The sequence below is a fragment of the Myotis brandtii genome, unplaced genomic scaffold (genome assembly GCF_000412655.1).
Source record: "Myotis brandtii unplaced genomic scaffold, ASM41265v1 scaffold657, whole genome shotgun sequence".
Lineage (NCBI taxonomy): Eukaryota > Metazoa > Chordata > Mammalia > Chiroptera > Vespertilionidae > Myotis > Myotis brandtii.
The window spans coordinates 119,575-132,201 of NW_005370552.1; the positions used below are offsets into that span (position 1 = coordinate 119,575).

Here is a 12,627-nt window from a genome sequence, read left to right on the forward strand (position 1 = left end):
TAATTCCAGTTTGTTCCTGGGAGCATGTCCATGCATCATCCACTTTGCTGCCATTTTTAATCTCCCCCAGTACTTCAGAATGTCATATTGTTTGCAAATAGGGTCATTAAGGAGGCAGTTCAATTGAGATCAGGGTGGGTTCTAATCCAATATGATTGGTGTCCTTATAAAAAAAAGAAAATTTAGAAATGGAGACAGACATGCACAGAAGGAAGACAATGTGAAGAAACATAAGGAGAATGCCATATGAGGACACAGGTTAGAATGTTATCGTGCATCTATAAGCCAGGGAATGCGTGAGGCTACCAGAAATTAGGAGAGAGGCATGGAACATCCTAGTACCTTCAGAGGGAGTAAGGCCCTGCCAATACATTTATTTTGGAGTGCTGGCCTCCAGAACTGTGAGATAATAATTTTTATTGTTTTTAAGTCTCCCAGTGTATGGTCCTCTGTTACAGAAGTCCTAGGAAATTAATATAAGAACCTCTTCAGAATTGTAGTTTCTTCTTCATACAAAAGAAGGTCTTAATGAGTACCAATATTTCCTTTATTTATGTTTTGATATGGGATTGAATGCTCTTTCATAAGACTAAAATCCTATTACTACTGGCATTCCCTAAATTAATATCTATTTAACATTTGATCCATCATAATCTGAACAATATCAACCACCCTCTAATGTTCAAGAGATTCTGTTTTCAGCTCCCAAAAAGGTCAGTAAAATCATCCAAAGAAATAGTACTATAGAAAGAGAGATTAATGGCAAAGAATATGAAGGGGAATAGTTTAGGGATTTAAGTAACCATTTCACTTTTTATTAAAACTATAAGGTTATTAATAATGTAGCTCCTTTTATTTTTGAAACTAGTATAAATTGATCATTTAATTCTATTGATCTTTTCTCTTTTTTTGAGTTCTTAAATATGTTAGCTTAGTTTTTTTGTTTGTGTGAAGTTTAGTGTTCACTAATCTCCTTTTCATTCATTTAGGAAACTTGGGTTTTTAAATTACCCTAATATCTCTAAATGATGATGTGTTTTCTTCATTTTACTCCACCATAACTGTGACTTCTGTTTTCTTAGTTTCTGGTATAGTATCTGGCATGTAGGAAGTGTTCAGTATTTCAATGTAAAAGCCAAATATGAAACCAAAATTGGAAAATAAATATAATACAAGCATTCACAGTCCAAGGGAAGATGGCTGGTATAATGTTTTTACAATGATTTTTATAAAAGTATTTATAAAAGTACTATGAAAAATGACTCAGTGTTGATCCTCAATGAAGAACCTTATTAAAAAATGTGAATTATTCTGACACCTCTGACAAAACGTGGATACTTTGTTAGTTTGTTTATGCTTGTCTCATGTTCATCTCTTCCAAGTGCTTTGACTTAATCCTTCCTTTTCTCCTTTATAATGAGCAACCAAACGAGTGGTATGACAAGTAGGCTCTAAGATGACCCCTGTGATCCTTGCCTCCTGGACTTCACGTCCTTGTGTCATGCCCGCATCTTGAGTGTGAGAGGGGCCTGTGACTTGCTTCTAACAGAACATGTCAAAAGTGATGGGATATCACTTCCATGATTATCTTTCTGACACTTGTCTTGCTATTAGACTCTATTGACTCTTTGATGAAGGAAGCCACCATATGGAGAAACCTTCCACAGAATAAGACTGGTATTAATTTCTATTGCTGCATGACAATTACCATAAACAGTGGATTAAAACTACAGTGTTCAAGGGTCAGGAGCCTGGGCACTGATTAACTGGGTCCTCTGCTCAAGGCCTCATAAGACTTCAGCCAGTGCTGTGGTCTCATCTGAGGACTGGGTTTCTCTTCCAGGCTCACTGGTTGTTGGCAGAATTCAGTGCCTTCCAGTTGTAGGATGGAGGCCCTCAGATACTAGAGGCTTCTCAATTTTCCCTGGCACATGACCCTCCATATTGTGGCAGTTTGCTTCTTCAAGGCCAACAGAAAATCATCTCTACTTCTCTGACTTCTTCCATCTCTGAGTTCTAGAGCCCCTTTTGAAAGGGCTGACCTGATTAGGGCCTACCTCGTGTTATTTCCCTTTTGCTTAAAGTTAACAGATTAGGAAATTTAATTACATCTGTAAAACCTTTCATATAATGTAACCTAAGTAATAAAGTGATATCTCTCCATAATCCCTCACCCACACTCAAGGGGAATGGATTATTCAGAGCAAGTATACCAACAAGCAGCAACCTTGGGGCTATCTTAGAATCTGCCTACCACAACTGGCCTGTCTTAGTCCTATTTGTGAGCTTTATTTCCACTTGGCTCCTATAGTTTAGATTTTGGCAAAGTATTTTTGCAATACTGTACTATTACTATAAGTGGAAATAGCAAAACATTTTATTAAATTTATCTTTAATAAAATTAGAATTTAACTAAATTAATATTTACACAGAAGACTGTAAGATTTTAAAATCACATCTACTCTAAATTAGCATCCTCATAACCCTTGTGAATAAAGCACAAAGATGATGTTTCTTTTTATTTGTTTAACTGGGACAGTGACCACTGTGATTGAAGAAGAAAATGTTCAGAAGCTAGAATGGGGATGATGAATGTAGTTTGCTCCATTAAATAAGCATCATTTGTGAGCATAGAAAATCAATGTCTCTATTGGTATAGACTTAATAGCTTTACCCTTTCTATACCTGTGGCAGAGCACTGTGTGTTAGAGCCAACTATCAATGCTAAAAACAGCTGAAATAGGAAGACTGGGTATGTTTGGTTCTCCTGTGTTGGGGATCTGTGGTCAAAGACTCTAGATCCACATAATCTGCAATGTCTTCATGCCAAATCACTTCCCTGAAGAAAGGAGTGGGAGGCAAAGAAATTTCAACACAGTTTCTCTATAAAGCTGTACTATTTACAGTTATACAGAAATTTCCTTAGAGGTAAAAGCATTTTATAGCTTTCAATATTTTAAAATTAGTTTTTTTGTCCCCATTTTGTCAACTGATAAGTCCAAGTACCCCCAAATTTTATTCATAGTCACCTATTTAAACAGTGCAACCGACCAGATATAGTTTATTAAAATATTCTCATTAAAAACAATTTTGACAGTTTTTAAAAATTATAAATACATTAAAAACTGTTATAGTGTTTTTGAGTTTGTAAATATTGCCTTTTGAAATTATCAGATGTAAAACTGTTTAGTTAAAACTGTGAAATTTCTTAATTCAACCTTCACATATAAAAATATATTTTTATGGAACACTGAACAGTTAAGGCCACAACACTTAGAGAGTTTGAGATACACATACTGTGAAATTGCTTGTCAAAAATATTATCATAAATAAATATCAAAACTGGTCATACTATTCAAACCAAATAAAACATATTATTAAATTATATCTTCAAGTTTGTTGTCAGAAACATTCCTTAAGAAGTCATGTTTTTCAAGTATAAATTACAATGTGCATGGTGACCACACAAATATATATTTAAAGTATTACACAGGATTTTGATGTTTTCTCAGTATTTGGGGGTGACGTATCCTGATTATTTTGCCCAATGTGGTTCTGTTTGAAATCCTTCTTATTGCTTTTAAAAGCTATTTGATCTCCTAATGATTTTATTTCTGGAAGTGGCTCATTATTATTCGGCATACTTTTCATACTCATCAATGACAGTCTTTTAAAAAGGTAAGTCTAGAAAAAACACAAAAAATTCATTTCAGTAAGTGAAATATTCACTTAATATTTGGGGGGTGCATAATTTTCAACAAGTCTTAACATTATTTCATCACATCTTTATGGGACACCATATATATATATTCTTAGTATTCATAAGCCTTTTTTCTTTTACCAATGACAATCATGATTCTTCCTTGAGAAACTAGCTGGAACATGGCAGAGAAAAGGTAGTTGCCAGGAAGGCAAAAATACACAGGCATACTTTTCATAGAAAAATTCTCATCTCAGACTTTTATTTATGGGACTGACAATGAATAAAAAATCTATTGACTTCAAAGTGGCACTGGATCTTTAACCTCTGTATCTGCAGCCTCTAGCCTTGTGCCTGGGACATAAGAGATACCCAATTAATATATGCTAAGTAAATACAAGAATGAACTAATTCCACAATGAAAATAAATTTTTAATAGTTGAAAAATTTACTGCTTTTTTAATCAGTTTATTAGGGTGGAAGGAAATCAAGCCAATGACACAATTTTCTGAGTGGCTAACTGTGGGTCCAAATAATCAGCATTGACTATAGTTTATAAAAGCAATATTTGGTAATTTCTAGATATAACAATCACCTTCCAAAAGATCTCTGCTGTTAATGAAAATCATAGGTGCCAACCTGGCTATCTGAATCATTTAAAATTATGAAAACAAAATTCAGTGGTGAATTCTGTCTTGTAGAAGAGTGCAATTCTTTCTTTTTCTTTTTTAGATTATCATTAAAGTATTTGTTTAATTAAGAGGAAGGCATACAAAATCTCAAATACATGTTTATTTTGATACTAGAGGCCCAGTGCATGAATTTGTGCATGGGTGGGGTCCGGCTGGCCTGCCCCAATCGGGACTGATCGAGCCTGGCTGGCTGGGGGGAGGGGCCACAGGCAGTTGGTGGGCTGGCCCTGCACCTGATTGGAGGGGGAGGGGGCAATTGGGGGGCAGGGCCATCCAGGGGGAGGGACAGTGGGCAGTTGGCTGGCTAGCCCCGCCCCCTGGTTGGACTCCTGGTTGAACTCCCAGTCGAAGGGACAATTTGCATATTAGTCTTTTATTATATAGGATGTGTTAATGAACTACTTTCCCCAAGTTTTAAAAACAGTTTGGTTTGTTTGGCTTAGATAATGTAAATAGGTGAGAGACACTGTAGATAAAAATGTCATGTGAGAATGATTGAAAAAAAATCTCATTCAAATGATTTCCTTTTTAAAAATATGTAGAATAACAGCATATTCCTTAAGTAGGGAATATACTTATTACTTCTTGATTGTTTAATATAATTTTCATTATCTTTTTATTTCTTTCTTTTAGCCAAGGAAATGTGTATGTACTGAAATATATTTTTCTACTAGGTATAAATGAGAATTTAAGCAGAATCAAAGTTGAAGACTGAATTCTTCAGTCTGGCACTTGTCCTGGCCTAACCTTACCTTTGTTCCATCCACTAGTGCTGGCACTCGGGCACCTTGCTTGGTCTGCTTCTACAAGTGTGTGCTATTCTGCCTCCCGCACAGCATTCCTTCCCTGGCTTGGCCCTCTCTCTTGTACTGTCTATCTAAATTCTACCACCTACAGGCAATGCTGAAGACTGGAGAGCCTGAACAGCCACTGAAATCTGACCATGGATTCTAGAATATGCGTTTTCATTTGGTCAGAGGTATGTTTTCCAATAATCTTTTTTTTTTTTTGGCAGCTTCACTTCACTTTTCTTCTCCTTATGTTTTTATGTCTCCCGGCTCTTTCACTTTTCACCTTCCTCCCTCATATTTAATTTTTTTTCAGATGCTTTCCCTGAACTCTTATAATTGGAAAAAGCATTCACAGGAATGCTATGAAGCATAGTATACTATCTGTTAAATGTCCTGGTCTACTAGACAGAGCATTTAAAAAGTTCCTAAACCTTGATCAAATGTTCTGATGATAAATCTGATATAATTCTAAAGCCAATTCAAAGTGTCCTTTGAGCCAGGTCACAATTATCTTTTGGGTATAGTAATCCAAATTTATCAAATAATTTTTATAAAGAAAAAAATAGTAATAAATTATTTTTTAGCAAAAGATAACAATATGGGCATCATGGCCAAATAGCATTTGAAATTTCTAAAGTAACTCTGAAAGGAATTTCAGAGTGGCATATACCTCCAAAGCTGGCAAAAGGCAGGCTGTTTAACTACTCTAAGTGTGGTTCCTGGTTTTTATACCTTCACCCTTTCCTCTTTCTTACTTCCTTATATTTTACAACTCATTGTCAACCAAAAATATTTACTGAGTATTTACCACATACCAGAAACTGTGATAAGTGATGAGGATACACTGAAAAACAAGATAGATTATCATTTCTGTCCCTATGGAACTGAAGGCCAGTGGGGAGGATAGAAACATAAAGCTAATAGATATACAAATGACTATGTAATTGCAAATTGTGATGAATATTAAGAAGGATAAGAAAAGTGTTATGTGAGACAATAATAATGGGCTATAATAATTTACATAAGTGCTACTGGTCATAAAAGGCCTGTATATGGAAATTACATTTAAGCTGAGACCTGAAGGTTGACTAGGAACTAACAAGGCCTTTCATTTGTCTTGTCTTCCATGTTTTCTCTTCTACCCTGAAATATGGTCTCATAATTAAAGCAAGTTCTAAAAGTGAAAAGAGAAACTTACTTTCAAGGTGAAGAAACATATTCCTTAGACTTTCAGCAACTCCAAAACATGTATTAGTCATCTCCTGAGAGACTGAAGTAGCATGTTGTAATGTTTCTTAAACACAACCATCTTTATTTTTTTATTCATCCTATTTCATGGCTTTGCCTTACTCTCTTCTAGACTCTCTTGATTATTATGCACTTATAATTTAAGCAGTAAAGTTATTTTACAAATCTTTTTTGTATGATGAATCAGCATGGATGGAATGACTGAAAAAATATCTATTAAATTTTGGAAGAACTACCTGACTCATAATCTAAAGTCCAATAAATAAACAAATATACACGTTAAAAATGTGAAACATCACCTGAAATTCTTCATGTTTCTGGGCATAAAAACTCATATTAAAGAAGTTAAATTATGTGGATCACCATATAAAAAGTAGAAGGAGCAATTCAATACTTTGGTCTTAATATTAAAATGAGAAGTTCATTTCACTTACCTTCTTCGATACTTTCCTATCTTTACTTGGTATGGATTTACTATCCTCCAGGATTTCTGAAGAACTGCTCTTTGCAAGCTCACATATGTTTCCTACAATAGAATATATTTAGAAAAATTTTCCTAACTAATCAGAAAAAGAAAAGTCCTGATGCTTTCAGTGAAACTCTATCAATCCTGAATTATAGAGTAATAATAAAAGACCGTACCACTGGAGTAATGAAAAAGGTCCAAACTGCACATTTCCTGAAAAACTGAGTTAAGGCTAAAAGCCAAGAATGACCTGACCAATGCTGTAAAAGTTTAGAGGGCTACATAGGTAACAGTACATGCTAGGAAAGACTTCTGTAAAATATAAATTACGTTTTAAAAAATTATAATTAAATCCCTTTTACTCAAATGGACATTATTTTTGTGTTCCAAATTAATCCACATGTTATATGGTTAAATAATGATCTTTAAAGTATACTCATGAAGCAATGCATTATTTTAATTTATATTACCAACTATAAATATTATATTCAACTTCTTTTTAACATTTTAGGCTATATGCTAAGAATACTTAGAGATGATAAATATTTTAACATTTTTCTTAAAATATTCTAAAACTTTCTAGTCTATCTGCAGAAGTTGGAAGGGAAAAAGTAACAAGGGAACTACTTCTTCTCTGCTAAAGTTCAGATAAAATACCTACTATTATGACAGGTATTTTTAATGAGAACACAGTAAAAAGCACACTGTGATGTGATGGTATGGAAATGTAACATAGGGGTCGTACAGCAAAAACACAGATGATTTGGGTGTAGAAAATGTAGGTCTCCTCTATTCTGTGGCACTTGTTCTCTGACATAAACAACTAGACCTGGGAAAGGATCCCTCTTAAATATCTGTGGTAAGATCAAAGACTTAGGTCTGAGATCTGGGGGAAAGCTAGAAGGCTTGCTGTGGCTCTAGGCCAGCCTGGTCATCGGCAATGGAGTCTGGCAGTGCTCACCAGAGATACAAATTGAAATTTGGGGCAAAAGCTTAACTTAAAACTACTGATTGAAAAGAAAAAAAGAGGTAGTGAAAAGGCTGTCCTAAACCACTTGAAAATGACATATGAGCAGCTAGGAGTAGCATGATTATTTTTGTGTGAAAAAGCTGTGGCGGCTATCAATGAGAACAAATAAGCTCATGTCACATATTTCATAGCTTGTTATGAGTCATGTGACAGTAAAAAGTATAAAATAGAGTATATGTATGTAAACTACTCAATAAAGGCACATATATGCATATATATGTATGTACATATGTATGTATGTTATATATCTAGCTTTTCTAAAAGCATACTTTTGAAGTCAAATGTGCTCACACCTTTTGGATTTTCATTGTATTCAGAAATGGCCGGTTCCTCTTGGTTGTTTTTTTTGTCCTATAAACAATAAAGAAACAATATAATAAAAAACATATTTTTTTTCTGTGCTAGAAAACCTAGTCTTGCTTTTTAAGTAAGGTTCTAGAGTCGGCCTCTAGCTATTAACACAAATATGTGTCAATTACTTCACTTTGCTGGGCTATTGCCTCAATGCTGAGTGATTGCTAAGGTCACTCTTAGCTTAAAATTGTATGATTCAAAAAATATTGTATGATTCAAGAACTCTACTAAAAGAACATTCTGGAATATTAATCGGTATATGATTTAGCTTAGCATCTTACAATGTCAAATTGGAGTTTAATGTGTTCTATGTTGAAGAATTGTAGGGACCACCCTAACTGTAACTCATAAATGCTCCTTATAAACAAAATCCTTCCCTCCCTCTGGGGGAAAAAAAAGCAACAACTAATAAACATTTTTTTTTTCTGAGAGGAAGGAGTCTTGGAAAAAGAAAGAATCAAGAAAGAGAATGACTCCCAGCCTGCCTGGCTCAGTGGTTGAGTGTCAACCTATGAACCAGGAGGTTATGGTTTGATTCCTGGTCAGGGCACATGCCAGGGTTGTGGGCTCCATCCCCAAGGTGGGGCGTGTAGGAGGCAGCCGATTCATGATTCTCTCCCATCATTGATGTTTCTACCTCTCTCTCCCTCTCCCTTCCTCTCTGAAATCAATAAAAACATATTAAAAAAGGAAGAAAATGACCTCTATACACAATACCATCTTGTAAATAAAAAATACATGCACACAAAACAATAAACAATACATGTTTTACACGTACAGATTCAAATAAAAGGACAAGCATGTTTCAATGATTGTCCATGTTAGGGTGAAGGGAAATGGGGCTAAAAAGGGATCAATTTCAATAAAGAGAGAGGAGCTTTGCCCAGACCAATGATAATAGTGTTTCATAAATGAGAAAGCATGACTAACTCATTGTTTTGTACAAGAGGTCCAAAAAATGAAAACAAAAATGAATCAATACAGTGTCATTCAATTTGGGTTTCTGAGTTAGATATCTCTGAAATTAATCCAGGTTAGTGTTAGCAAATTAATTATTTCAAAACTACCATTTGTCTCCTAGCAGGGTCATTATTAGGCAAAACTGCCAAATGGAAGAGATGTTTTTGATGTCTCTAGCTCCATCTTTAGGATGGCTTTTTCTTCCTCAGTGATACCTCCTCCTCTTCCTCCCATAAATAATTCCTTCTAGACTGCATCTCTGCAGAACTGATCACACTCTTGTGAACTTTAGTTTGTCCCTATACATGTAAATTAACACATGTATGCAGGCACCCACACGTCCCATTTCTGCCACCAATACAGTGCCCCTAACTTTGTATTTTCATTATTTCAAAGACCCAATGCTGAACTTCATTGTTAATTTCTCAACAGTATACTGTACTATACTGGCCCACATCAGTTGATATCCACTCATGCAGGGAACAGAAAACTAGCAAGAAGTATGGAAAGAGAGCTAGAAACAAAGTGTGCCTCATTCATAAATTTGCATGAACAAAGTTATTCATAGAAATAGTTTTGCTCCCAATGGAAGTTGGAATCTGCCTTCTGCAGAGACCAAGGAACCCATATGCTTTCTCTTAGGCAGGATCTCAGGATTTAAACACATATCATCATATCTTTTCAATGGTTGTCAGTACCTTTTCAATTGAGTTGTCGCTGGTTTCACTCTGGTAACCTGCAGGAACAACTGAATTGTCACTAGTTTCACTGTTGTAACCTGCAGGAACATTTGAATTGACGCTGGTTTCACTGAGATCATCTGCAGGAACATTTGAATTGTCGCTGATTTCACTGAGGTCATCTGCAGAAACATTTTTATTGTCTCCCACAGCTTTCTTCCTGTCTTCCAGATGTTCATTAATTTCCTCTGCCTTGTCTTCTGGAAGTGTGCGATTCTATAGCAAAATTGATCATCAAGAAAGAGTTAGATTTTCTTTAAAAAAACACAGAGATTTATTTTGTAAATCTTGTCATAACTTGTAAATTTTGTCATAACTCATATTATCTCAAAGAACACATGGATATGAGTTCAAATACTTAAGTCAAAGAAATAAATGCTGCATAACCCATGCTGTATATCAAGTTACTATATTAGCAAGGATTTTGTGTCTGTTGCTCTATTTCATTTTTAATGACTAGAATTCCCAAAATTATATTAGCATCTATCTATGAAATGGTTAATATGGAAACTAAATTTGCTACCAGGGCTGTCTTGCTGTCTCTAAAGAATGCTTCTAAAGAAGTTAAAAAGCTTTCTATCGGGGACACACACACACACACACACACACACACACACACACACGCTTTCTATCTACTGGCACATTGTAACATAATCATATCTATTATGTTCATTTTCCAAAACAGGGATTTACAATCATTTCAAAAGTACAATTCACTTATTCATAAGAGGTAAGTGTAATTACATTCCAGGAAAAAGATAAAGAGACATGAGCAGTTTAAGTGATTTGCTCTTATTTATTACAGCAAAGGGAAAACCAAACTGAGGCAGAACTTATTCTGATTCCTGTCCAACTAATCCAATTTATAAAACAGCCTATGAATTTGATAGACTGAGAATAAATCATGTAATGTTTATTAAGGACAGGCAGAAAATATTAGTTTTATCTTTATTTCTATATTGAGATTTTTTTTTTATTTTGCAGTTTCATATTTGGGGTGGAATACTGCTTATTTTTTGTCATTAGACGATTAAGCTCCTTATTGGATTTTTTCTTACGTTTTTCATTTATGCACTTCATTAAAGGTAAAATTACCTCTAAAATACATGAAGCAGTAAGCGATTAATGCCATTCACTTCTTCATAGAACATTTTTACAAAGTTCATCTTGGCCCTATTTGTCTCAGACCATATAGGTCCTTTATATCTTTTCAACACTATCTACCTTCTCATGGTCAATTTCCTAGCAGCTGTTTGGCTAAGGATAAGCCTGATACCTAATAGAGTCTTTAATGGGTGGTTTAAAAACAATGCCTCTAATAATTAAATCATCTTTCTTCTGGCAAAAATAAAAATGTTAGAGAGTTAAGGCTAGGAAGAGGATATGTTTATATTTGACGCCTTAGTCACAGATTTAAGTGGAATCCGCAGGCCAGCAGCCCTAAGGTTGTGGCCTAAAAGCATTCCCACCGCCGAAACCGGTTTGGCTCAGTGGATAGAGCGTCGGCCTGTGGACTGAAAGGTCCCAGGTTCGATTCCGGTCAAGGGCATGTACCTTGGTTGCGGGCATATCCCCAGTAGGAGATGTGCAGGAGGCAGCTGATCGATGTTTCTAACTCTCTCTCTCCCTTCCTCTCTGTGAAAAATCAATAAAATATATTAAAAAATAAATAAAAGCATTCCCACCAAGGACAAGCAATCCAGAAGTGAAGCCTTGAGATTTAAAAAAGGGTTTTGGAAGTTACTCTGGGAAGGCTTGACTTGGGTAAATCGAAAGTCATGAGGCAGTGCATGCAAGAGGGGAACAGGGTACCAGGGTAGAAATGTTTAGGTTGGGTAGGGTTAACTACAAGGTAGCTACTATTTACCAAGAACTTCTAAGGCTTTCTTTTGTCCTGCATAATATCCCCTCTGAATGACTTATATATTAGGCCTAGTCAAGTGCACATTATGGATAGGTAAAATGATAAGAGACAGCTTGACTTTGGAAGGGAACACGAAGCAAGATTACTAGATTTAAGACTTTTGTTCATAAACAGATATATTCATAAGTGTATATAAATGAAGGTCAACTAGGAATAACAGTGCTCCTGACAGAATTTCAGACTTAGTCCTACTATATCCCAGAAGGAGCGTCAGTGAGCTATGCTCAAGAAAAGTCCTCATTGCTTGCAGAGTTTGGTTAATCTAGCATCTGAGTCAATTACAATTGTGCTAGTTAACTAAGGCATTAATGTAACTACAGAATATCATGCTATTATAAAAGATAACACAGAACTTTCCATTATTTTATAAATAAGCAAAAACACTAATTTCTTTAATAATGAACTACAATTTTACTCATTAACTTTATGAAAATCTATGACAATGAAGAACTGTTAGAACTACATCATTTTCTAAATTTGAAAAATCTTTTAGAAAATGACATTTGTACTAGAAATCACAACATCAATTGTAACACTTTGCACTTATTAAACACATTTAAAACTATTCAATACACATCTGGACAACTACTTTAAATCACATACAGCACTTACCTTCAAACTGAAACAATTTAGGAGAGATTGGCAGAATACTGTCATTTTATAAAAGAAAAGATAAAGTTTAAATACGTTCTTTCTTTAAAAAAATATATGTATATATATAT

General features: G+C 34.9%; 1 protein-coding gene across 1 annotated transcript in view; it reads right to left on the reverse strand.

Moving 5' to 3' along the window:
• Positions 1-2,981: 2,981 nt before the first annotated feature.
• Positions 2,982-12,627, reverse strand: part of RPGR (retinitis pigmentosa GTPase regulator) — a 57,926-nt gene continuing 48,280 nt past the window's right edge. Inside the window, exons 15-18 of the mRNA XM_014528874.1 lie at positions 9,940-10,197; positions 8,221-8,278; positions 6,866-6,957; positions 2,982-3,684 (exon numbers count right to left, since the gene is read on the reverse strand). Coding sequence (XP_014384360.1) covers positions 3,478-3,684; positions 6,866-6,957; positions 8,221-8,278; positions 9,940-10,197 — 615 coding nt within the window. The 3' untranslated portion in view covers positions 2,982-3,477. The remainder of the gene's footprint in view (positions 3,685-6,865; positions 6,958-8,220; positions 8,279-9,939; positions 10,198-12,627) is intronic.